Here is a 27842-nt window from a genome sequence, read left to right as displayed (position 1 = left end):
CTCTCTAGGATCCCTTCGAAAGATTGGCTGCACTAGGGTTTGATTAGATTAGATTAGATTAGATCAAGTGAAATTAAAAATCACCAAAAAAAATTTTACCGTGCATCAGTTTTTTTCAGTGTAGTCCATATTCATACCTACAACTCTGCAGAAGACGACAAATCGATCAAAAAAATCCTTCAAAACATACAGATTTTTGAAATTTCACATATCATTTTTGTATGGACATCTGCCAAATTTGTATGGAAAATTATATGAACGAACTAATGATGCAAAATGGCTTCTTTGGGCATACCAAAAGCACCAAAAAAGTAAAAAAAAAAAGATTAAAAAATACAAAAAAATCGAATGACTGAAATATCAGAGAATTGCTCTACTGCAAACTTATTTTTAATTAAAATATAAGAAATGTTAGTAAAAACCACAGCCTAAATTGACCCTAGAAAAAGTTTTTTTTTTAAATTGTCAATGTCATATAAAACAAGTAAAATTTCCCACCCTAAAATTTTCTAATATGTTTAAAGAAAAAAATTAGGCCAAAATTGACCCCTGAAAAAGATTTTTTCCAAATTGGCTATATCATATAAAACAAGTTAACAAGATTTTTGACAATGTTTTAGATCGAAACTCGTCTATAGGCAGGGGTGGGTTGTAGAGGGTTAAACAATATATATTTTGATAAATTTATTGATTTTACTTTTAGCAAATTTATGACAGTAGTATAACTGTAAGAATAATAAATGTTGGGAAACTTTTTGCTTTTTTATTGTAGGCCACTTTCAAAATTAAAAACGGCCTCATTTTGATATTAGGAATATACATTTGCTAAATCAACTTAATAAGGTACCGTCATCAGGGGTGTGATAGGGTCATACAAATTTCAGCATTTTTGTATGACCCAATCTCACCCTTAGACCCAATGTCACCCCTGATGACGGTAAACTAATAGTTTTGAATTAAACTAATTACTTGAAAATATTTGAAAGTTGAAAAATCTTTCAATTTTAGATTAAATTTTCAAAAGGTCCTATCTGCATAGGAAACCCATGAGGGACAGGTTGTTTTGAAAGTTTAATCTAGAATTGGATTCAAACGGCACAGCTTGTTAATCTATTTCCAAAATAGACGCTTTGGTTGTCAAAAAATATGGCTCTGTTCAGACTGCTGTCCCGATTCGCCCCATCTGATAGAAACAGTTATTAAAATTGCAGCACACATTCCGAGAATACCAGTCCTCCTAAGCCCACAAACGATAACTGCACCGAGCGAGAGTTGTCACTTTCTCCACCGCAGCAGGACCCCCTCGGCGACGTATTCATCCTCTCTCTCCCGGGAGGGGTGGTGAAGGTGCCGGGCCGGGTCCGGGCTGATGATGTTTCGGGTTCAGGGGTTCACCCACCGCCAAGGCGCCGCTGCTGCTCGACGCGAAAAACCCTCGCGCATGTGCGAAATCGCGCAAAATTCGGCCTTTCGATTCTTTGTGCTCGTGGTAAGTAGTACGTTTTTCCTTTGAGCTCCCGAAAATTGGTGAAAATTTCTGGAAAAATCACCGGCCGGCACGTTTGGGGCGGGTTTTACGGTGGAAATTTTGGCTTGGGGAGTGTAATTTTGGGATTTTTGGTGGAATTTCGGGCTGGTTTTCCACAAACTTTCTCCAAAAGGTTCGATTTTCCTCCCGGCACTCGTGTAGGCCGTGTGCTCCCGGTTTCTGTGGGGAGGGTTTGCGAGTGAATAAGTGCGAAGGGGCCACCCGGTGTGCGCCGACACGAACAGGGCGACAACGGTTCGGTTGTCGGTGAGTGGGAGATTCTAGGCCCACCGACGAGGTCCATTCCAGCCAATCGACTGAGCCGACGTCACCGCCATCATTCCAAGGTACTCTCGAGGCTCGTCCTGACGTGTTTTGTGTGTGTGAGCGCCGTGGGGCAGCAAAATTTTCCAGCGGTGAAAAGTCCTTGAAGGGAACGTGTGGCCGCTTCGAACCCTTCGGAAAGGAAATCGGACCAGCTTTCCGTAAGTGTAAACATTCCTTTAATTGCTCATTTCGGCGACATTTTCGCCGGGCGGAAACGATCGCCGACTAAAAACGTGTGGAAATTGGTACGGAAAAATGTGCTTTTCTAAAATTAACACATCCTTGTGAGCGTGGCGTGAAGCAGCAGGAGTGTTCACATGTGTCGCTGTGAGGAGGAAAAATGTCTGCCATCCATGCGGAACAGAGAATTGATTTTTTCCATTCCATTTGTGACTAAAAAGTGAAAAATCGAACCAATGACGAACATTTTTGTAACATGGTGAAATTGTGTCCAAGTCTGCATGGAACACACGAACACACACAATCCCTCGACCTGTCTGGCTGCCATCTTTGAATGCACATGCGGTCGATTTAATAGTTTTTAGTGCAGACCAAAAAGTCCTACAAAGTCCAATTGAAATTTTTGGTTGAAACACACTGAAGAGTTTTCAATCTCTGTACACGTGCTTCATTGCTGGGATCGATCACGAAAGCATGGAGCAGCATGGTCGTCCAGCTGGCTGGCGATGATCCGCACACTCTACTCGTGACTACGCCTGAAAGTATATCGCAGAAGGCTGTGGTGTCGGCGACTTTGTAGAAAAGGTGGTGTGGAATGGTGACACATTTTACTCTTAGTCATTGGTGAAGGAAATTGCATGTTTTTTTCCCTTTTTGGTCAGATTCAAAATATTTTAGCCAGTACTTTCAAAAATAAACAAAACCCAAGGAGCAAAAACACGTTATGAAAACTTCACTATTTCATTGAGAAAATTTAAGCAACTGTACAAACGGTTACTAACATATATTTTTTAAATTGATACACCCTTAATTTTCACAAATTTTAATTTGAATATTTGTTTTTAAACCGCTCAATATGGCATATCTGTCTGGATTTCGAGCCAGATCATACGTATGTTGAGTCTTGAAACTTTGAAATCGACGTGATCATGCTATCTTGTCGCACGTTGCGTTTTTGAAGTTCCGTGAAAAACCTTTTTTCAATGTTTTTATTCAACAAAAACAAGTGCACGCAAATTAAACAATAACAATCACGCTTTGTTTGGCCGGCCTTTCTTTCCATTGTCTCAATATGTGGTTGGAGTTGGTTGTAGGATTCCCAAAATGAAAATGAATACAGTAGGCGGACAGAAATCTGACAAAACGTGCTCTTTCCAAATGTTCTTTGATCTGTTATTCCACTTGGTGTGCCAGTAACGTTTCGTAACAGATTCCAACACCTTACGTAATAAAAGAATGCTCCCTTAGCCGCAAACAAGTTTGCGAGTTTGGCAAACTGTCAAACACAAAAAAGTGCGAGTTTGTTTGTTTGTTTGCCATAGTCTAATTGCTCCTTGCTAACATTGCAAGGAGTTTTTAAGAGTTTTGTTGAATATCTCATGATTGAAATCGAATTTTATCGGCTCCCCTCCTACTAACATTTATACTCAAGATCCTCTGTAATTACTCTTAGTAATGGCCTATCTACAATCACTTAGCTTAGAACATCTAAGTAAAGTAGTTACTTAGGAAAGTCTGCAACTTACGTTCGTCATCCACAATCAACTTAGAAAACTTGCTGGGCTGATATACGTTGCTATGCAGTTGTTTGTTTACCTTTGATATGGAAACGTCAACTTACCGTAGATTTTGAAATTTTCCAAACCAAACGTCAGTTTCTAATTTGATTACTTTTCCATTGTAGAAACTCAGATTCATTTCCATTGATTCAAATTCCTAAGCTAAGTGAAATTTTCTAAGCTAAGTGATTGTAGATAGGCCATAAAGTGTAATTACAAAAGCCGACTCGGTCCTAACCAGGTCCCAGCACCGAAAAAGACCTAATAAAAATAATTTTATGTAAAACATATTTTCTTTTAGAGATCTAAATGTGAGGCATTGAATGCTGCAAAATTGGCTTTTTAACTCAAAATGACACAAAATCGAGTTGCGACAAGATAACACAATCGCACAAAATGAAATAATGACTATAGCATCAAGACTTCACCTTCCAGCAAATCCCTGGAGCTTGCAGGAAACTGGACGCTATAATACGACGTAAATAATTCGGTTTGCACACTTTTTATTTGAAACTATCTAGAAATTCTTAAAAGGAAGTATTAGACTACGACAAACAAACTCGCAAACAATCAATTTGTTTGACAGTTTGCTTGTTTTGTTTCTTTGTCTGCATTTGTTTGTAGAAACGTCAGCCTGCATACATTTTGCTCTGCTTGCGAGTTTGTTTGTTTGTTTGCCATAGTCTAATAGCTCCTTAACTATCAATGTCACTCCAGTATTCCAAATTACAATTTCCCTGAAACTTTTTCAGCAAAGTGTTTTCCAGATTATTTTATAAAAGCTCTGGACTTTACTGATTGTTGAAACCAGTGATTTGTTTTTACAGCAAAAATGTTTGTTTGTTTTTTTGTAACTGACAAACAAATGTGACTGTTCTGCAAATGGGCTGAAACTTTTATAAACCCAAAGGCTTAGAGCCGAGATACATTAATTCAAAGTTATTCATTTCCTACTGATGTCGTAATCAGATGCAATCCCCTCCTCCCTCCTGAAGTATTTGACATTGAAACCAGCCCTCCTTCCACGTCATCTCCTAAAAGTCCCTTCCAGACAACCGGCTCTCCTAAAACATCCCCTTGGTTAATAAATTTCCAAGTCCCCCACCCACCCTCACATCGTTATCTATTCCACACCACCTGGAACATTCGCCGGGTAGTGCCGTCGCCGGGAATCGGGACGACCACGACGGGGGAGACTGCGCATGCGCCAGTAACAGGCCAGGTCTGGGGTTGCACCACCACCACCCCCACACATACCGCATTTCACGTTGACTGGGTCAGTGCTCCTCCTCCAGGGGCATCCACCCGAACTTTTTTTTTTGAGCCACCCCGACGGCGACGGTCGCGTTCCCGAAACTTTCCACTGGATTGGAATCTTTTTCGTTTAGGGAATTATGCTGGAGAAGGCCGTTTCAAAGTGGCTGGATTTTATTGATTTTCCCCATGCTATCGGCGAGAAGTGCTTTTCTCACTCTCAAGAGTGAAATGATGGCTTAGGAGTAAAAGCAAAATAATCAATTTAAAATTGATTTGAAATTCATTTCATTTTTTTCTTATGAACATAGTACAGTTATGGAGTGTTAACAGTGTTTACAAGCTAATATAGATTACGATTAAGGAGGGGTAAAAATTAAATTAATCAAATCAATTGTAAATAAAAACTTATTTATAAGTTTAACCACAATAAGTTAAACTGAGTAAAATTAAAGAATATAGTTCAAAATTTAAAATATAAAAATAATCCTAACCTGCATGTTATCAACTTCCAAGAAAGCTAAAGTTAGCAAAACAGCTCGGTTTTTTGCTGGCTGCCAAACAAGCCCCCTCTTTTATCGGAATGCTTGTTTTTTACAAGATTTGTGTTTAAATATAGACCGACATGCAGTAAGAGGAAGAACCTTAGACGCTTTCGAGCACATTTTTGCTCCTCCCGTACAATGTCTTCAACACTTTGTTGTGCAAAATACAGAACTTATTTTAAAACAAACGTAAGATTTTTTTTATTTTAATAGTGTTGCTTTCATCGTAATTAATAATTAAAATCAATAAACTGAAACAATATACTTGTATGCCGATTGTCAATTTATTTCATAAAGACTTGCCTCACGATTTATATTGTTAAACCATGTAATGGGGTAGGCCACACAATGTCCATGTGCCAAAAAAGTTTTTATCAATAGTACTTTAAAAAATAGTTTTGTTGAAATTTCGTCGTCACCGTGTTAACTTGTCGCACGTGCATTTTCGGAAAAATTGAGTTAAGAACGCCATTTTGTGCAGCTCACAATGCCCCACCTTTTGACCTTCACAGATTCCCCAAATTCGATTTCAATCCTGAGATATTCTATAAAAACCGAATAAACTCCGTGCATTTCTGTCACTTTACATATGAAAGAAGTTTCAATCTCGTCGTGCTATCTTGTCACTCCCTGAAAATTGATGTAAGTGCGATAATTGGCCAAACGGATTTCAGGTCAGAACGCGTTTGACGCACGTACAAGTTAGATTGCCGTAAACATTTGTATCTATAACTCGGGACTCCGGCAACCAATTTCAACCAAACTTTGGGACAATGCACAGAATGGTCAGCTAAACAAAACGTGTTTGCTATTGTGTACGTTGCGCGCTCTAGTTTTTGTTTATTCAAGGTCAAACATTAAAACGTATTTTTCTCGGAACGTCGAAATGGCGGGTGCGAGATAGCACGACGACGTCGATTTGATGTTTTGAAAACCGAGGTGAATTTTCAGCCTAACGGTGTGCAAATCGGCTGTTTCTTTTAATGTCTCATTTAAAACAAAATACAGATAAAACAAAATATGTTGCATTTTAATTAAATTTATAAAACAATTAGGTTAGGTAAATATAAAGTTCCAAGTTTGATTGAAATTCATAAGAAAATATTTTGTCATAGAAAAAAAATTGTTGCCACTATACCCAATTTTTCCAAATTTACAAATAATTTTGTTCTACTGAAAGTGCGCTGAAATGAATTCTGTTTCAATAACACTTACATAAAACCTGTAACATAGAAACTTGTTTCAATTGTTCTTAATGTAAACTTGTTCAAAGAATCCAATGTATGTAATTTTCGGTTCGAACTCACTTTCATTGAGAAAAACATGACACTCTGAGAGTATTTAAATAATCCTTTTTACCAATATTTTCATAATTATAGTTAGGGTTAGTGAATTTTCACGATTTCCGTGAAATCTTGTGAAATTTATCAATTGATCAGATCAATTCTTTGAAATAACAAAACATCTAAAATATTTTATCTTTAACATATAAATAAACTTTTTAAGTTTAATTTATTAGTTTTCAATTGAAAGCGTGATATGAACCGTTTGAAGAATTGTTAGCAAAACATGCATGATTATGAAATTGTGAAAACATTTACAGCGAAATGAATGCTGCGAATACTTAAATAATGTTTACAGAAATCACTCAAAATAGAAAACATATTTTCGGAATCATCAAGTTATCACCAGGAAAATCATACCAAATTTTTTAATTTTTACAAATGTTGGCTTTTTCACCCAAAACATGTTAACCCTTTCAGGCCTGAATTTTTCTGAGCTGTGTTAATCTACAATTTTGGTACCAGTAGTTCATTTTTTCCATGAGTAAACAGAAACAGGCAAAAAAAAGTTACATTTCATTATTGGACGTTCTGGGTCCTCCAAAGTGTCCTGGAATATAGATCTTGGAGTCTACCGCCGTAACAACACGATTCTACCAAGATTCCGATTATGGTTCATATTCAGTGATGTCCCTGGGACCCTTTGGCAACAATATGAGCTATGTGGATCACTTTTGGGATGTTCTGGGTCCTCCAAAGTGTCCTGGAATACAGATCTTGAAGTATACCTCCGTAACAACACGATGGTACCAAGTTTCCGATCATGGTTCATATGCAGTGATGTCCCTGGGACCCTTTGGCAACAATATGAGCTATGTGAATCACTTTTGGGATGTTCTGGGTCCTCCAAAGTGTCCTGGAATACAGATCTTGAAGTATACCTCCGTAACAACACGATGGTACCAAGTTTCCGATCATGGTTCATATGCAGTGATGTCCCTGGGACCCTTTGGCAACACTATGAGCTATGTGGATCTCTTTTGGGATGTTCTGGGTCCTCCAAAGTGTTCTAGAATACAGATCTTGGAGTCTACCGCCGTAACAACACGATTCTACCAAGATTCCGATTATGGTTCATATTCAGTGATGTCCCTGGAACCCTTTGGCAACAATATGAGCTATGTGGATCACTTTTGGGATGTTCTGGGTCCTCCAAAGTGTCCTGGAATATAGATCTTGAAGTATACCTCCGTAACAACACGATGGTACCAAGTTTCCGATCATGGTTCATATGCAGTGATGTCCCTGGGACCCTTTGGCAACACTATGAGCTATGTGGATCTCTTTTGGGATGTTCTGGGTCCTCCAAAGTGTCCTAGAATACAGATCTTGGAGTCTACCGCCGTAACAACACGATGGTATCAAGTTTCCGATCATGGTTCATATGCAGTGATGTTCCTGGGTCCCTTTGGCAACACTATGAGCTATGTGGATCACTTTTGGGATGTTCTGGGTCCTCCAAAGTGTCCTAGAATACAGATCTTGGAGTCTACCGCCGTAACAACACGATGGTATCAAGTTTCCGATCATGGTTCATATGCAGTGATGTCCCTGGAACCCTTTGGCAACAATATGAGCTATGTGGATCACTTTTGGGATGTTCTGGGTCCTCCAAAGTGTCCTGGAGTACAGTTCTTGGAGTCTAGTAATGCTAAAGGGTGCCAGCTCCTGGCGGGTTTCGCTTTGTAAGCGAAAGGATGGCTTGAATCCCATTTGTCGAGGCAAAAGGGGTAGGTGGCGGTCGAGGGAGGATTTTGACTGCAGCGTTAGTTGAATTTGTTCAAGTCATAAACCTCCCAAAACCCAACACATTCAATCTCTCGAACGATCTGTGGGCGGCTGAATCTGAGCATTGAAAAACTCTGTAGCAATACACGGAGAAATGCCTCAACTGCAACTTTCTTCTCGCTAACATAGTCTCAGGCAAAATTCGAGCTGAAAATTGGGCTATATGATCGGTATCGAACTATATATGGGTCAAAAATATACGAGGTTTCCCCTCAATCTCACTTATCTCCACGTCCGCGGATTGGTTTCTCGTGTTCGTCAAAGGGTCTCAGGGACATCACTGAATATGAACCATAATCGGAAACTTGGTAGAATCATGTTGTTACGGCGGTAGACTCCAAGATCTGTATTCTAGGACACTTTGGAGGACCCAGATCATCCCAAAAGTGATCCACATAGCTCATAGTGTTGCCAAAGGGTCCCAGGGACATCACTGAATATGAACCATAATCGGAAACTTGGTAGAATCATGTTGTTACGGCGGTAGACTCCAAGATCTGTATTCTAGGACACTTTGGAGGACCCAGATCATCCCAAAAGTGATCCACATAGCTCATAGTGTTGCCAAAGGGTCCCAGGGACATCACTGAATATGAACCATGATCGGATACTTGGTACCATCGTGTTGTTACGGAGGTATACTTCAAGATCTGTATTCCAGGACACTTTGGAGGACCTAGATCATCCCAAAAGAGATCCAAAGGGATTGAAGTGGTCCCAAATGGTCGTGAGGATGTGACTGGTAATAACTAAACTTCATTTGCCTTGAAAAATCGTTGTAAACCTGAATTATCTTCAACATTTTCTGAAGTTTCCAAATTTCAGGTTTTCAGGATGTTCTAGGTCGTCAAAAAGGCCATAAACAACCACTCAAACATTTTTTCCTAGGTAGAGAAACTCATAAATTACAACTTTGCTGAACAATGTTATATGTTTTGAGCACTGTGTGATTTTATACAACCGAATTTCGGTATGGGTCATATATGACCCATCAGGCCTGAAAGGGTTAAAATTGACTAAACAAGTATATTGTGATAAATTGGAATTGGGTAGGGTAGTCATCAATGAGACACTTTTGGTTTTTAACTTTCAACGATTTTTGTATTTTTTTCATCAGCATGAGCTTTTTGTTGCATTTTCTTTCTTTTAATGTGTTCAAATATTGACCAAAATATGAGATCGATCTGAAGTCTACAGCCATAGCTATTCAACTGTCTCATTGTAGACGCACTTGGCAGGAACAATGAGACAGCTGGGGAACAATGAGACACTCTACGAAAATCAATACTTTTCTAGTAAAACATCATATTTTTGTATTGTTCCATTGCAGGTGACTTGCCTTGAACATTTTAAAGCAATTTTGCTAACTTAACCAAGAATATAAATAACTTTATATTCTTGGTTAAATGAAGTTAAAACTCAATAAATATGCCAAAAATCACATTCAATTCATGTTTTGAAGGATTTCCCTAGATTTTGAAAAGTTTAATGAAGAAAAATCAAAGTGTCTCATTGTTACCCATGTGGGCTGAAAAGAGTGGGGAACAATGAGACAGCCCTGGATTCTGGGTATATTCTTAATGTTGGTCAAATCTAATCAAAGGCAATTGTAGCCCAACTCATGCCCTATGAAATGATGGAAGAAATTTGGAGAAATATTAGTTTTTGTATTAATGGCAGCCTATGAGCGAAAATGTAATTTTCAGGCATAATTTACTTTTACACCCCAAAAACAAACATTTATGAATAACTTTACAAGGGAGCGTCCATAACCAAAGCCACTATAATGGCAGACTTGTATCCAGTAGACACACCTTTCCCCAAAATATGAGCCTGATTGGTTGGAACTACGACTTGTAAGAGCAATTTTATCATTGTTCCCCGTGTCTCATTGATGACTACTCTACCCTAAACTTGATAAATATTTTGTAAAGATTGCACAGATTTCTTTAAATTCAATTTCATTTCCGAGTTTTGCTTACATTTCACGATACATGATTTTTGGTTTTCTGTTCCATAGATCTGGGGTTTTTTTTTTCTCAAAATTTATTTTCCCTAAAAGAGCACTCAGCTAGCAATCAAAACGTAGAAATATGTACCTTCCCTGCAAAGGCTTGAAAGTTTCTCCAAATCTCTGAATTGCAAATGTAACATCCTGGAACAGAACTGCTAAATTCTAATAAAAACACAAATTAAATTGAATTGTTTACTGTTCTGATTTCGAATAACATTAGGAAGGTTTTGTGACTAAATAAATTATTTTTGCCTATTGATTTTTACTTATGTTTTTGAAAAATGAGAAGAAAATCTTAAAAAATAATTTTAACTGGGCAAAATGTCGCAGAAAATTCAAATTATCTCAACCCTTTTTTTATGGTTGTAAAGTTTTGCTCTGAATGATTAAATAAATTCAAATCAGCGAAATTATTTGTAAAATAATTAAAAAAAAAATCAGTTCAATAAATGAGATTACGCATTTCGTTTCAAAATATAACTTCTTCGGAAATAAGGAAATTTTTTTTTTGTCAAATTCAAATTAATTAGAGATTTGTATAGTTTATAGTTTATTGAAGAATAATATATGAAGCGTAAAAAGTAGTTTATGTGATTTAAACATAAGTTTTTCAAAGTTATTTTAATATTTTTCTCGTTCCGCTAAATTGCCGTGAAATTTTGTGTTTTAAAATTATGGTCCCCGTGAAATTTGCAATTTTTGAGCGTGAAAAATCACTAAGCCTAAAGTTAACTAACTACAGTCTAGACTCGATTATCCGAAGGCCTTGGAAAAAATACTTCGGATAATCAAAACTTCGGATAATCTAATCACGAAAAAAAAATTTTTTTTCGCTGTCTTATTTTTGATTGTTGAGCTTAAACTACGCTTAAACTACGCTAAACTACGCTAAAGTGATTTACATTTTTTAATCCAAGATGGTGGCCAATATGGCGGTGACGAAATATTGAAAAAATGCATTTTATTATTTAATAAGCAATCAACTATTCAAATTTGACTAAAATGGGGTCGCAGAACTCGAATTTGATGACAAGAAAAAGAAAAAAACGAAAAAAAATCGTGATTCGTTTATCCGAACAAACCCATACAAACGTTCGGATAATCGAACTTCGGATAATCAAAATTTCGGATAATCGAGGCTTCGGATAATCGAGTCTGGACTGTACCTCATAAGGTACACTAAATGCTTCTTTACCAAGCTCAGTATGGTTCCATCAGAGAGAAGTGAAATTGGTTCCATACCATTCCGTTTATATTTATTAAGTTCTTATTTTAAATTTTGCTGAAAAATCCTGATTCTATCAATTTCACCCCGGTTTACGGTATAAGCTAGCAAGGGAACAATTGGAATCAAGAAATTCACAACGGATAACTCAATTATAGGTATCTATGAAAAGTTATTTGTATTTGCGTAATATCTGTAAACCTAACGGAAATATTTTTTTCCTGAATTCATCAATATTTTGCAAATTTGTGACAGTAGAATAATTGTGATAATGAACTAAGCATTTTATGAAACTTTATGCTTTAAATGTTTAAAAAATATTCTAGAAATTTGAAAATATTTTTGTTTTTAATCAAAAATTTCAAATTATTAATGGGCTTTGCAGCTATTCCAATCCGATCAACTTTTATGTAATCACAATAAAACGGACATTGTACCAATCGTCATGTGATTTAATGTTCTGTTCGTTTAGTCAAAAATCAGAACAGCCGCGTCAGAGTGTGGCCGTGGCCGTGGCCGCAGACTCGCCGTTATCAACTTCCTCGCCGTGGTCTTAGCACGAACGAGCATGCGGTCTTTTCGAAGACGTTGCTGTCTCCGGGGGGTCATACTTTTCTGATAATGTTGGTTGCTATTATATTTGGCGATTAAAACTGCGGAAGGGATTTTGCCAAATTTGCGTCACGTTTCTGCCCTTTGCCCAATCGTGACCAGTTTATGTTGCTTTAAATCAGATTCAGAATTGCTTTCAACACAGAATCATATCTCGGAAACAGACAATAATTTTTCGAGCGCTATGTCAAACAAGCATGTGTTTATGAAAAGCATAAACACTTTACTTAGGTTAGTAAATATATAAACTAGTGTAACTGTTATTTAAGAACCGAGACATAAACAGTGATTATCGATAATTTAAATATTGTTTTATGCTCCAAACAACTTGACAACATTTTGAACTGAGCAAAAATGATCAATTGGATCCTAAAATTGGGCAGAAAATCTGAGCACAATGATCCTTTGTGTGATCACAAAGGGCTTAATATGTTGACGCTTTGCATAGTAGGTCCAAAATAGGGCCATATACCCTAGTTTATGCAACAAGTTGCAAAAAGAGGATTTTTTTCAGCACGAGTCGTACATTTATCCAACGAGGTTCACCGAGTTGGATAAATACGAAGAGTGCTGAAAAAATCAAGTTTTGCAACGAGTTCCATACAACATTTTTTGCAATGCCAAAAAACACACACTGAGTGAAATTTTATGTCAAATCGTCGCCATCGTGCTAACTTGTCGTACGTGCATTTTTGGCCAAATTGAGTTAAGAACCCCATATTGTGCAGCTCACAATGCCTCACCTTTTGACCGTCACAGATCCCCAAAATTCGATTTCAATCCTGAGATATTCAACAAAAAACGGAAAAAACTCCGTGCATTTTTGTCACTTTACATATGAAAGTAGTTTCAATCTTGTCGTGCTATCTTGTCACTCCATGAAAATTGATGTAAGAGCGACAAAAGGCCAAAGGGATTTCAGGCCAGGAAAGTCAGGATGCGTTTGTCGCACGTACAAGCTAGACTACCGTAAACATTTGTAATTATAACTCGGGACTCCAGCACCCAACTTCAACCAAACTTTGGGACACTGCACAGAATGGTGAGCCAAACAAAACGTGTTTGTTATTGTAAACGCGTGCTCTCGTTTTTGAATATTCAAGGTCAAACATTAAAACGCGTTTTTCTCGGAACGTCAAAATGGCGGGTGCGACAAGATAGCACGACGACGTCGAAATGTTCATGTATTTTGTCAATAAATCGTTTAAATCAAAAAAATGTTGAAAAGTAGTACTTTTCGAAAAAAGTGCTGAAAAGTTCAACCATTTGAGTGCTGAAAAGTAGAACTTTTCAGCATTTATTTTGAAAAGTGTTGCTATTCGATTCTGTTATATTTGGTACAGAAAAGTAGGCTATTTCGTCGTTTAAGAATGACAGGAAAAGTAAGTTGTTTCACGACGGAATTGCAAAAAATTACATTTCAAATCAATTTCAAAAATTTACTTCACGGTTTTTCTTGACAGAAAGTTTCTCACTTGACAGCTCGTTCCAATTAGGTCAAAGAAGTTGATCCATTACAAGTGTTGTCTAGTAAATTATTGTTTTGCATTGAAATTAATCAAAGTTATAAGAAATGTTTTTTTTTTGCAATTCCGTCGTGAAATTTACTTTGATTAGTGCGCTGACCACGAGGACGCGCTATCTTGTTTTTGCATGCTCATTTTCATTTCTTTTGTGTCGCTGTTTGTGTGCATGAGGTGATTGGTTATTATAATTGAATAATTTCATCATAAGTGCAGTGCTTCCGGGAACGCGCAGTCCTGTTTTTTCGCGATAATTTTCGTCGTAAATGATCGTACAAATTTATTCCAACTGGCAGTTTTAGTATTAACTCATCAAACTATCGATTTTATGAAGAGTAAAGCGTTATTTATTTACTTTTTTTTTGAAATTTGCTCGCGTTATCTAAATTGTAAAAACAGTAAAAATATACTGATAAGTCCAGCCCATAGCACTACTGCTCGGCTGGCACGCGCTCGATAATTTTTTTTTTTTTTAAATAATCAATTATCTATCTTTCCGCAGCCGACTGCCTAAGATTTAAAATTTTCAACCAATAAACAAAATGCCCATGGTCACATCACTGCCACTCGTGAATCCTGACCTCATACCCATCTACTAACCCCCTCAAAACTCATGTGATACTTTGTCGGAGATGCAGTCGATTGGGCGGTCTCTATCACTCAAGTATCGGACTAACATTCCCATCCACTTCCCCGTGACCCTACCACTGGTCGTGGCCGGCGCCGGTATTGATCAGCATGATAGGGGCCTTTGAGAAGTTGCGAAGCGAGGAAAGATAGCTCCCACTTATCTTTCACGGCTCGTGGATGTAACTTCTGGAGGTCCTGGTCAATAACGGAGTAGCAACTGCGGGTGGGCACCTATGCTTATGCTTATGCTTAATTCCGTCGTGAAATTTACTTTTCCTGTCATTCTTGAACGACGAAATAGCCTACTTTTCTGTACCAAAAATAACAGAATCGAATAGCAACACTTTTCAAAATAAATGCTGAAAAGTTCTACTTTTCAGCACTGAAATGGGTGCTGAAAAGTTGAACTTTTCAGCATTTTTCAATTTTTTTTTTTGATTCAAACGATTTATTGACAAAATATATGAAAATTTGACTTATAATTTTACTCAATGGGTGTTTTTTTCTGAAATGCAAAAAATGTGTTATGGAACTCGCTGCAAAACTAGATTTTTAAGCACTCGTCGTATTTATCCAATTCGGTGAACCTCGTTGGATAAATGATCGACTCGTGCTGAAAAAATCCTCTTTTTGCAACTTGTTACATAAACTTCTTTATATATTAAGCGTGTTTTTACATTGTACATAAAAAATTGGCAAAGATCTTTAGGACGCAATACAGTTTTATAGTTTGAAGATTATTTATCTGTTTTCAACAGTTTTCAACAGTCAAAAGTGAATTATTCTATAAATATTTTCGTATTCATTCATCAAAAAACACAGCTGATTAGACAATCATCACATATTTTTAAGCTCTCGAAATTTCGGCTACTGCCGCCAATCCTATCAAAAAATTATGCGAGTAAAGAAAGCACCACGGTGATAATACTTGTATTTTAATCCACCACCGCCGGTGAGTCGATCGCTCACTCCGCGTGCGGCTTATCACCTTGTTTGGGGAGAGCGCGCGCGCCTCCAAAAGTCCTGAGCAAAAAAAAAAATATATGTTGCCACGGCGCACTGATAGTGACTTATGCTAAGGTAGTAATGACCGTTGACGGCTTAGGAGTAGGTCTCAGTCGGACTGTCAGGTGCATAGATTGATTGAAAGTTTCGTAGCTCGTTAAACCTATACTCATAAATTATTTCTTAAAATTCTAATAAACTATTGCTTTCACTAACGAGACAATTAGCTCGCCACCAGGGCGACATTTTCTACCATCTTACCTTATATGCAAAACCGTTACGATCGTTCTGTTTACCCTGGAACCACATCGGTTAAGGCGTGTGTCCCATCCGGGTGAGAGGTTGGTTCAATTCATTCCGCGTGGCTGGCAATTTTGCTAGCTGGGAGTCCTTGAGATGATAAGATATTAGGAAGAGTTTGGTGAACTTGTAACTTGTTTGTTCCGAATGATTTAAGATGGATGGTTGTTATGTCTAAGACTATTTTTTTCTCGTTACATTTTGTAAATTCAACGGAAAAGAATTTCTGCCATAACACTGTCTACAGTTTATCTGTCTTAACGTATTCAGTTTGTTTACAAAAACATATTTTGTGAGTTTCAACTTAAATTACATAAACAATTCATGATAACATGCATGCAAAAGCAAAAAAAGAAAAGTCACTCAATATTACACAGGAAACAAGGTATCAACCGACGAGATTCAAACCCAGCAATTGCAGAGAGAACTGACTTCTTAGCCCGCATGGCTATCAGACCGCTAAGTCGAGTTTGACACTTGGCCATGTAGGTTTTCCGTACTGATTGGCTACATGTTTCTGGGTGTAATATTACATCACTGATTACATAAAGTTGCATTAATAAAAAAAAATGCGGAATCAATTTTACACCGCAGTTGGATTATAAATTCTTTTGCTGTGTAGTATTTGAATTATTAGAACATTAATATTTCAAGTGATCAAATATTTATGGTGATGTATATGCACGATGTAGACCAGATCAATTGCAGAAAATCAATAATGTAGCGTCACGCTGGGAACGTCATCCTCATGCTACCGAGTGGTTAACCACTCGTGATTTTATTCTGTCAACGACGCACGGCAGACATGATTATGACAATTTGACACCTCAATTAACACCTCCCTAGCCGATGCCAATCGATACGAATCACTTGGTTGAGGTGGATATTAGGGTGGCTCAATATGCAGAACCAATGGATTTTGGCAACACTTCAAAATTCGAGATCGACTTTTCGGAATTAAAAACGTTACTTAATCCACCCTTAGGTGGTTGTTGCCTTCCTCACATTTAGAGGGTAATGCTATCCAAAATAGATACACTAGGGCGGGCCTTTCAGTGTTCTATCAACTTGATTCATTATTCATACCATCAGATTGGGTAGTCTTCATAATTCAGGGCACTTATGTGCATATAACTTTTGATAGGGTTGTCAGATCTGCAATCTACTGAACTCGTTGGAAAGGTCTTGTGATCACCTATCCATCGACAGGTCGCATGATAGATCCGGACAACGTTTTCATCGAAATATCTGAGATCCGGCCTCTAAAAAGTGCATAAATAACACTTAAGTGCGTATAACTTTTGATAGGGTTGTCAGATCTTCAATATTTTGAATTTGTTGGAAAAAATTTCACAAAAATATGAAAATGCTTTCGAACTTGTTCAATTATGATTTTTGATGTAAAATTGAGATAATCTGCCTTCTGAGAATCGATTTCATCAATGAAATTGTGAAAAAATAGCAACTTCTATTTAGGTGCCAAAAAGGTTGGGCAGGAAAATGGAAATATAAATGTTTTCAGTTGTTTGCACTATCTTCGGAATGGTTCATGGTCAGTTTCCTTATCCAAACCTCAAAATTTTGGTAAGTTTTTTGAACTGTTTGTTTAGATTTTTCAATTCAACTTATGTTTTATTAGAATTTAACAGTTCTTATGCAGGAAATTTGTGGACAAATTTCTATTTTTTTTATGAATTTTATCCATCTTATCGTTGAGCCACCCTATTTTGGATATACTGCATATCGAGCAAAAATAACCCATCCGATTTTGCGGCAATTCAATCACGCCTCGTGCGCGTGGCCAAGTGTGTGCGCTGGGACTGTGACCGCGACCCGGAGTCAAACGGCGCGCGCGTGCACAAACAAGTGTGGTGCCACCATCACCACACAATCAAGCAGACGTGAACAGTCTGGAACCGATTTTAAATGGCAAAAAAGTGCTCTTTCAAACGATAACCTCAATTTCGATTAAGTGTAACTTTTCTAAAAGATTATTTTGTTAAAAGTTAAAAATAGCAAGAAAGTTCTTTAAAAAATAGTTTTTTTTTATGATTTCAATATTATTTTAAATAAAGAAAAAAATCTTGAAGACGGTTTTCAACTGACTAATTTAATACACACCCAGGTCTTACAATAGTATTGCAATGCCAATACTGCTCATGTTCGCATAAATGTCCCATATGCAAAAACAGCAAGCTAAGAAAAACGCAAGACAAGTTTGTCCCATACATAAGGCTACGTGTTAAGTTTTCGCGAAAAAACTGGATTTCCTCTTGATTTCAAAGACAAAGTATTGGCTTTCCTGAAAGATCACACGATTTTGAACCAAACTGCATCAATAACTCAAAAGCGAAGAAAATACATATGGGACATTTATGCGATCAGAGGCAGAATACATCTTTAAAATGTTCACATCGCTTTTGGAAAATCTTCTTTATTATTGTGATACCTTCATTATATCAAGAGTAAAATTACAATTCGACTTGATTTTGGAGTTTTTGGAGTGTTTGGTACGGTATGTCCACGTATCCTTCCTCCCCTGTAGATTCTGTGAAATGTGATCCGTTTTCAGACTCTTCTCTACGGTAAGCAATGCGCAGTAGGGCCAGCCTCTTTAATATTTGTAATACTTTTTTGAGTGTTCCCGGAAGTACTGCAATTGTTAATATTGCCAGGAAAAGATCTTGGGACATAATCTAAACCTAAAGCTAAGAACAAGATTGTCCGTTCGACGCAGTGGTGAACGCAGAACGCTGTGCCAGTTCGATTTTTCCATCAACTGTCAGTCGAACAATCTGCAGGGGTTGCTTTGTTCAATGGTCGATGACTGGCAGGCTATGATGACAGGCGCAAAATTTTGCGTTTGCGTTCAGGCCTGACGGACAATCTTGTTCTTACCTTAAGTCTTTCCAGCATGTTTTTATCTGGCTGGTTGCGTCTGTGTTGGATTAGATTAAATTTGATTTGATTTTGGGGTTTGTAAAATCAAAAAAAAAATAGAAGTTTCAACATTTTATGTCATAACTTAGCTTCACTTCGCACTTCCTAGACATAACTAATTGATGGTGATAACGATCAGTATCTCAATCCAAATTATCGCTGCACATCTTCAACACCCTACAAACCGCAAGACTCGGTCAGTAGAGTGTACAGAACATCACTGTTCGCACCTCCGCACACACATGCTCAACTCCGCGACTTTACTTATCAACGCGCGCGGGAAAAACTCTCCCCGCCAAGATCGCCCAACTTCAGTTCGATGGAAGACTTTGGCTGAAGCGGTCGTCGCGAGCCGTCACTCACCTGTCCACCGGCCGTCGTCTCAACAAGAGAAGATGAAGATCTTTCACGTCTCGTTGATGCTGTACATTTGCTGGGTTCTGATGGTGCACTCGAAGCAAATTACCGCCAAATTTAAGCACATAAAATGTGAACGGGAGGAAAAGGTGGAGCCGCGTGGTGGTTTGGTTGTTGGGGGAAGATTTAATAATTAACGATTTTTTTTTCGACTTTGTTGCAGATTTTCGGAAAATCCTACGAGTGACCGTGTTTGTGCAGCAGCGCAACGCCGAACCAGATCTCAGTTAGTGTGTCGTTTTGAGTAAGAACCAGCAGCAGCAGCAGCAACAGGATGGGTAAGGAGAAGATTCATATCAACATCGTCGTCATCGGACACGTCGATTCCGGCAAATCCACGACGACCGGTCATCTGATCTACAAGTGCGGTGGTATCGACAAGCGTACCATCGAGAAGTTCGAGAAGGAGGCCCAGGAGATGGGCAAGGGTTCGTTCAAGTACGCCTGGGTGCTGGACAAGCTGAAGGCCGAACGTGAGCGTGGTATCACCATCGATATCGCGCTGTGGAAGTTCGAGACGGCCAAGTACTACGTGACGATCATCGATGCCCCTGGACATCGTGATTTCATCAAGAACATGATCACCGGAACGTCGCAGGCCGATTGTGCCGTGCTGATCGTTGCCGCCGGTACCGGTGAGTTCGAGGCCGGTATCTCCAAGAACGGCCAGACCCGCGAGCATGCCCTGCTGGCCTTCACCCTCGGCGTCAAGCAGCTGATCGTCGGTGTCAACAAGATGGACTCGACCGAGCCCCCGTACCACGAGGCCCGTTTCGAGGAAATCAAGAAGGAAGTCTCGTCCTACATCAAGAAGATCGGCTACAACCCGGCCTCGGTCGCGTTCGTCCCGATCTCCGGCTGGCACGGAGACAACATGCTCGAAGCATCGGACAAGATGCCCTGGTTCAAGGGATGGGCCGTCGAGCGCAAGGAAGGCAAGGCTGAGGGCAAGTGCCTGATTGAGGCCCTGGACAACATCCTGCCGCCGTCGCGTCCCACCGACAAGGCTCTGCGTCTGCCGCTGCAGGACGTGTACAAAATCGGCGGTATCGGAACGGTACCAGTCGGTCGCGTTGAAACCGGTATCCTGAAGCCAGGTAAGACCACGCAAAACCCCTCCCCCATCAAACCAAACGTCTAACCCACCTCTTCAACCAGGTATGGTCGTCGTGTTCGCCCCGGTCAACATCACCACTGAGGTCAAGTCGGTCGAGATGCACCACGAGGCGCTGTCCGAGGCCGTGCCCGGAGACAACGTCGGCTTTAACGTCAAGAACGTCTCCGTGAAGGAGTTGCGCCGCGGTTACGTCGCCGGCGATTCCAAGGCCAGCCCGCCGAGGGGTGCCGCGGACTTTACCGCCCAGGTTAGTGTTGAGCTTTTTGGTGGTTGTTTTGATCTGATGGTCAGAGTTTGTTGGAGAGCCATGCGACTACATTAAATGTGGGATGGGAAAACTGAAGTTATCTCAAATTATTGGGAATAAGTTTTTAGAAAGAAATTACATTTATCGTGCAATCGTCAGTTTTCAGAATATCAAAGTTCTACCAAAGAAATGTGTTGCGTGGAAAAAGTTTGTGTTACTGCACATGGGAATTTATTCACTATTATTCAAAATATTTTGAAAATTATCCCAAACATAAAAAATAGAAAAGTCAAAACATGAAAACGTCTTTTGAAATGTTTTCAAATTATTAAAAAAAATAACAAGAATCAAGACTAATATTTCAAAACAGCCTTAATCTTCAATGTCTCTTAGACAATTTTATAGCAAATTTTCTGATTTCTCAAAAAAAAATATTTTCAAAAATGGTCACTCATGGTCACTATTTTTAAAAATCGAAAAACTGCAAATATTTTGCTAAAATCAAAACTTCGGTGGCTATATCTTGAAAACAAAAAATGTGTGAAGTACTTTTCGATTGTAAATTAAATTTTTACCCAAAAATCACTATTTTTTTCAAAAAATTTGACACATTTTATCAAATTTCGACAGTCGGTCGGGACAGTCGTTTTTTTGGCCCACCACACTCCCCCACACCAAAAAGCTCTAGGAACTTCCTGGTAGTGGACGCAAACTATCGTTAGCTCGTACACACATAAACAAGAAAATTGAAAATAAAAATTGAGCCAAGGACTAATTAGATGTGCGGTGAGTTAAACTACAAGATGGTATCCCAGTGGAAGAGTCTTCCTTTTAAGGGATCCACGATGTTATCATATTTCAAGTATTTTGTGACACTTTTTTTTTGAAAATTGACGTTGAAATTTTGAATGTTGTTTATTTTGAAAAGTTTCCGCGATGTCGTCAATTGACCAAAAAGATTAAAGAATTATGACTCTCAGTATTTCACATTTCGCTAGGCGATATCTCAAAAACTTATGCTCGAAACAAAATTGTCAAAAAGTACCTAGAGAATTATATTTTTTTCTGAAAAAAATATATTTATAGTTGGACTAGAAATCAAAAAAAGAAGAACCGTATTGAAAACTTTCAAAAGCGCAAAAAATACCAAAGAGCATAGAGTAACCAGTCAAAAGTTTTATTAGAATAAAAATATGAACATATTTCTTCAAAATTGTCGAAAACCTCTTTATCTATAAATCAATGATGTAGGAAATGTCATTTGATGGCTTCTTTGGAAAGGAATGGATGAACCAAGTTTCACTCTCAAATGAAACAAATAGAAAAAATATGAAATTAGTTTTCAAATTTGGGTTATCCAATTCAATTGTTATTTTAAGAAACATCCACAAAAACGATATTTTATACCTTAAAACAAATAAAAATAAATTAGGTACTAAAGCCCTATGTAAATTTTTATGTAAAACGGTAAAAACCACGATTAAACACCATTTCTGATCACTTTTTTTCATTTTAATGCAAAAAAAATATTGTCAAGACAACATTTTTTCGATGGATCAACTATGGTTCCCTTGGAACGAGTTATCAAGTAGGAACTTTTCTGTCAAGAAGGACTGCAAGGTTAATTTTTCCAAATTGATTTAAAAATCCATTTCAAACTCTTTGTGGTCGTACAAAGGGTCATTGTACTCAGAAAAATAAGCTTTACCGCTGTAAACAATAATATCAGCAATCTAAGCTTCATTTTAGGACCCAATTGGGTACTAAAGCCCTATGCCAATATTTATGTACAACGGTAGAAAACACGATTAAAAACTATTTCTGATCACTTTTTTCATTTTAATGCAATTTTTTTATTATTTTTTTTGACAAGACAACATTTTTTCGATGGATCAACTATGGTCCCCTTGGAACGAGCTGTCAAGTAGGAGCTTTTCCGTCAAGAAGGACCGCGAGGTTAATTTTTCAAAATTGATTTAAAAATCCATTTTAAACTCTTTGTGGTGTCATTGTAGGGTCATTGTACTCAGAAAATTAAGCTTTATCGCTGTAAACAATAATATCAGCAATCTAAGCTTGGTTTTTAGACCCTAAACTGCTAAAAAACACTCATTTGTAAAATCATGCCAAAACTTCAAACGCTCTTACTAAAATCTAAAGATATAATTTCTTATGAAACATTTCGAACAAATGTGTTCAAATTTATTGAAGATTAACTTTTTTAAGTGTTGATTTTTGTTTGTTTTTTTACTTTAAAGATGCTTTTTTTTAATCACCGCTACAGTCATCCCACATATTCGGAACGGTTTCCAGATCGGCCAATGTTCAAAAAATCATAGCAAATCGATAATTGAACTAAATGATTCGCTTTTACCTTCATTTGAAAGCTTTTCTTGCGATCTTTCGAATGCTGTATCGAACATCTGCAAATTTTAACTTTTATATGATGTTTTTGAAGAATTTCTTTGACCCTTGAAATCCACAAATTCGGAACACTTTTTTCTTACAAATGTAAACAAACTTTGGATCTCTCCAGGAGTACATATTTATTACCAAATAATGACTTCACACACTGAAACCAATGAAACTCAAGCTTATGGATGTTTTATACATGGTTTCATAACTTTTTTTGTGAAAATATCAGTTAAATTCAGGTGTTCCACAATTGTGGGAGGCACAACAACATCCCACAATCATGAAACAGGCCATTTGGAGGCAGTGTTTTGCTGCTCTGGACAAAATAGTCTTGGAATGAAGTTTTTTGCTCAAAAAGTACTACTTTTACTAGTGAAATAGCAAGATAATGTCCAAATGAAGGCTCTAAAAATAGTAAGGTCGACAGAAAAGCTACTTTTGGCATGCTATTGACAAATTATCATCAAAGTGTTCCGAATTTGTGGGTGTTCCGAATATGTGGGATGACTGTACCATTTAAAATAGCGCTATGTTTTATATAAAGCCTATTTACATGGCGTTATTTGAAAAGGTAGCATCGAAGTCATGAATTTTCGTGGGGATGATTTGTTACCAAACTTTGGCCAAATATTTAATATATGTATTGAGTTTTCGCTAAATTTGATTTCAAAGATGTATTTCTCCTACTTAAGTGCCCACGGCTCGTCAATTTTGACCGATCTTTGCCAAATTTGTTATAATCTCAGTTCTATGAAGTGCTTTTTAAGGCTGTTTATTTAAACATGCCTTTTATTTAAACATGTTTGAAACATTTAATTACCTTTAACCGTAAATTTAGATACATCGAGTTAGCTACAAATTTAAAGAAATAGTAAAAACTGGTGCAAACTTGTTTCAAACAAAGTAAATAAACAAATTTAAATTCGATCTGTGACATTGACCGACTCGGCAGCATCATAATTATAGCACAAACATTTTCAATTTTGTTGTTACCGAAACTATGCTAATGAAAAGAAAAAACACAGGAAAACTCGAGCAAATCAGCATACTTTGAAATGTTGTGTTATTTTGGGAGAGTTCTGATCATGCGTAACAGAGTGTCGGTTGAGGTTTGCTTTTGGTCCATTGAAGTCATGCTAAAGTGAAGTAAAAACACCCCCTGAAAAAAGTGTGAGGCAATTCTTGCGTCAAACTTGAGAGACAACGAGGAATAAAAATAAACCGGTCTTGACTGACAAGTTTGTTGAAGAAAATGCGTCGAATTTTGAATGTTGGTCAATGGTCAACGACACAAGTTTTTAATAACGTTGTGGTTATTTATTTTTGGGAAATCAACTCTTTAGTCGCGTGAGCGACGCCACGTGATGTTAAGTTGTTCTGATGGAGTCACATGGTGAACAACTTTTTGTAAGACACCATGCGTCTCCATCGTAATAGTACATTGATTTAATGGAGAAGCATGATGTTCAACAGGTTATAGCTGAAAAACAAGATTAGACTAATCGATGGCTTTTTTCTGCTGCACAGGTTATCGTTCTGAACCACCCGGGTCAGATCGCCAACGGTTACACTCCGGTGCTCGATTGCCACACCGCTCACATCGCGTGCAAGTTCGCCGAGATCAAGGAGAAGTGCGATCGCCGTTCCGGCAAGGTCACCGAGGAGAATCCCAAGTCCATCAAGTCGGGTGACGCCGCCATCGTCAACCTGGTGCCAAGCAAGCCGCTGTGCGTCGAAAGTTTCCAGGAGTTCCCGCCGCTGGGACGTTTCGCCGTGCGTGACATGCGTCAGACCGTGGCCGTCGGCGTCATTAAATCGGTCAACTTCAAGGAGGCCACCGGTGGTAAAGTAACCAAAGCCGCGGAGAAGGCCCAGAAGAAGAAATAACTAGAGACAGCGGAACACCCGAGTACAGTAGCGGCAGCAAACAGCACTGCTAGCAGCAACAACAGCAACACTACTATTACTACTAATAAACCAACCCAATTCTCAACATTGTTATTATTGAATAATGATGAACGAATGCGGATCTTTATTGACGCTGCAATCCACCCGGTTGCCGCCAATAGAAATCATCCATTATTATTAAATAATAATCTAAGAAGTAATATTAATCATAAACTACAACTTAATAATAATCGTAATAATTTAAACAAAAACACAAAGAAGAAAAATCAGGCCGGCTGGTGCAGTGGAGAGGATTTTATTGGTAACATTGCTAACAACTCTACAACAACACCCATGGCAGCAACACGATCATCACCATCCCCAGCATCCCTAATGACTTGCTTCAACCAACTGACTACATCATCCCTCTCGACGGTCCTTTCCGCCTCGAACAACGAGGCCTGCAGCAGCAGCAGCAGCAGCAACGATTACTCATCGCCATTATCAGCATCATCTGCAAACAAGACTAATTTATTTTACCACCATAGAAAGGCATTTCGAAGGAAAGAAGACCTGCACGATGTGATGATCATCGCCAACATTACCATAATCGCCACCATTGAGTATGTCCTTTTGCTGACCTACGCCACTATCATCATCCCTATTGCTAGACTAGCTGGTTCTACTAATTGCGTGTCCACCATTCGGTCCTGATGCAGCAGCAGCAACCCGCTACGAATGTGTGCAATACCAAAGATAATTTTACGATGATTCGATTAAGTTTACTCGTTTAGGCATTAACTTCTAGTTTTGCGTTTAGAAAAGACATGATAAGTTGATTTGTACAACCAACCTGTTGGAAAGGATCGAAATAAAGCGATGAGCGGAGAGATGGAAACAAGCACAAAATTGGCTGATTTTTGCAAACTATTTGTGATATTTAAACCGCTGTGTTTTTTCTGTAAGAAATATTTTTTCAAACCATGAAAATCTAATTTTCGTTAAAGGAAAAAACAAGCTAAAGCATAAAAGACACCCAACAAAAACACCCAAAACGCAACTCCCCCCCAAAAAGTGAGAATCGTGCTGCTACAAAAAAAAAACATAAGAAAATACTTCAAACATTCTCCCAACCAACCAACGCAACATCCTCGATCATCGATCACGCACATTCATGCACGCCGCGAGCCCCCTTTTCCCGCGTAACAACAGTAAAATGTAGTGACTGCTGGTGGGCTGCTAGAACACCGGAAAACAGGAAGAGCACACAGTTCTCTAAGTTCAGAACAAACTGCAACATAGATACCTTCACCACAACACACACACACAAACACACAAAGAGGAACACAATCTTAAAAACAAGATGAAAATTTCAACAAATGGAAAACAAAAATCTATGGATGTAGCAACACTTGCAAGCATTACTTAATGGAGAAAAAAAAAGTACTTGAAATAAAGATGGGAAAAATGCCAATAAAAATCAAGAAAAGGCTTGAAGCAGCTTGGGAGGATTTCAATGCGCCAAATCGGTATCCGAAATTTCCGAATTAATGATTAAAACGATTTTTCGAGAGATGCAAAAAGGAGGCAAAGGATAGAAAATATCCAGAGTTTAATTTTGGGAGCCTATGTTTTGCATTGTTGAATATGTTGCTTCATTTTCATGACAAATTGGGTCCTAAAGCCCTAAGTTAATTTGTATGTATAACATGTATAACGATTAAAAACACGCTTAAAAACTATTGATGCAAAAAAAAAGTTGACAAGACAACATTTTTTCGATGGATCAACTATGGTCCCCTTGGAAAGAGCTGTCAAGTAGGACCTTTTCTGTCAAAAAGGACCGCGAGGTTAATTTTTCAAAATTGTTTTAAAAATCCATTTTAAACTCTTTGTGGTCGTACAAAGGGTCATTGTACTCAAAAAATAAGCTTTATCGATGTAAACCGGTGATGGAGCCCGGTGATTTTTTTCGCTTCGTGGATCAGTTGGATACCAACAGTCGTCGTTTCTTTCGAATGTCGTCCCTAAAGTAAAAATCGGAGACATGTCGTTAGTGTCGATACAAAACAATGATGTAAACAATAATTTAAAAAAATCTTATTCGCATGCCCTACAAGGGGAACCATACTAAAACTTGATCCGGGAACTTTTTGAAAAACGTACCCACCCTAGTATACAATCCGATAAACTCTTCGAATCATGAAAAACGTTTAAAATATTTTTTTAAACCGACACTTAAAAAATGTTGGGGGTAAGATAATCCTTTTCAACATTATGAAGAAATGTTAAGCAAATGTTGTTTACAAATCTTTGTTTACACTTCGGCTTCGGCCTTGGCTTCGGCCCTTTTACAATGTTTAGCTAAATTTCTTATTCATGCAAACTTATGAAGGCATTTTTTTGAAATTTGCAAAAAATGGCATTTTGGGCGCCCTGGGCCTCCTGAGGGGGCGCTCTATCTTTTTCATGACGGCGCAGCACAAATCGGCAACTTGGCAAATTTGCAAAATGCAAAGTTTCTCTTGGGCCCTGCTGAGGGCGCCAAATTATTGAGGGAGGGCGACATTTTTTGTAAAGAACTTGTTAGTCGACTACTAACCTCGACTAACCTACCGCTCAGCACTGCTTATGATTTACTATAAGTTACAGCAATTTCACATAAAACCTCTACGTTTGTGTTAAAAAAATAACAAGTTCAGTATGCAAAATGAGCATGAGCATGAGCATGAGCATGAGAGACCACCCATGGTTGTCCTTCTCCGTTGCTGAACAGAACCGTAATATCCTTTCAGCACTACTGATCATAGGCTTCGACTACCAAGTGGTATTTCCCTTATCAACAGCATGTATGAATGCGCTGAAAAGATAAAACACCATGATTGCCAAAACAAGATCAGTTGCGAATAGGTAACAGTTATTGGCCACCAACGGCGCCCGCCATGTCAGTTTGTAGATCTCGATTTTAAGGGATGGGAATGTTAGT

General features: G+C 38.2%; 1 protein-coding gene across 2 annotated transcripts; it reads left to right on the top strand.

The window, feature by feature from the left end:
- Positions 1-1391: 1391 nt before the first annotated feature.
- Positions 1392-26357, top strand: LOC6042212 (elongation factor 1-alpha). Of its 2 annotated transcripts, none has more exons than XM_038262322.1 (4): positions 1392-1489; positions 19354-20287; positions 20349-20554; positions 24497-26357. In XM_038262322.1, exons 2-4 carry the CDS (start codon positions 19465-19467, stop codon positions 24854-24856), a joined length of 1389 nt encoding a protein of 462 aa, XP_038118250.1. In that variant the 5' UTR covers positions 1392-1489; positions 19354-19464; the 3' UTR covers positions 24857-26357. The 2 variants fall into 2 exon arrangements, with proteins under 2 accessions (XP_038118250.1, XP_001851353.1); XM_001851301.2 differs by lacking the exon at positions 1392-1489 and adding an exon at positions 1874-2013.
- The last annotated feature ends 1485 nt before the right edge of the window (positions 26358-27842 follow it).

Source organism: Culex quinquefasciatus, chromosome 3, assembly GCF_015732765.1.
Source record: "Culex quinquefasciatus strain JHB chromosome 3, VPISU_Cqui_1.0_pri_paternal, whole genome shotgun sequence".
In the NCBI taxonomy this organism is placed as follows: Eukaryota; Metazoa; Arthropoda; class Insecta; order Diptera; family Culicidae; genus Culex; species Culex quinquefasciatus.
Note: the sequence above shows the minus strand (reverse complement) of the source record. Positions and strands in the feature narration are given on the sequence as shown.

Bases quoted from the DNA above. Each gene is read 5' to 3' on its own strand.
- LOC6042212 (XM_038262322.1), top strand. From the start codon at position 19,465: ATGGGTAAGGAGAAGATTCATATCAACATCGTCGTCATCGGACACGTC. The intron at 20,288-20,348 runs GTAAGACCACGC...CTCTTCAACCAG, and splicing joins AACCGGTATCCTGAAGCCAG to GTATGGTCGTCGTGTTCGCC. The intron at 20,555-24,496 runs GTTAGTGTTGAG...TCTGCTGCACAG, and splicing joins CCGCGGACTTTACCGCCCAG to GTTATCGTTCTGAACCACCC.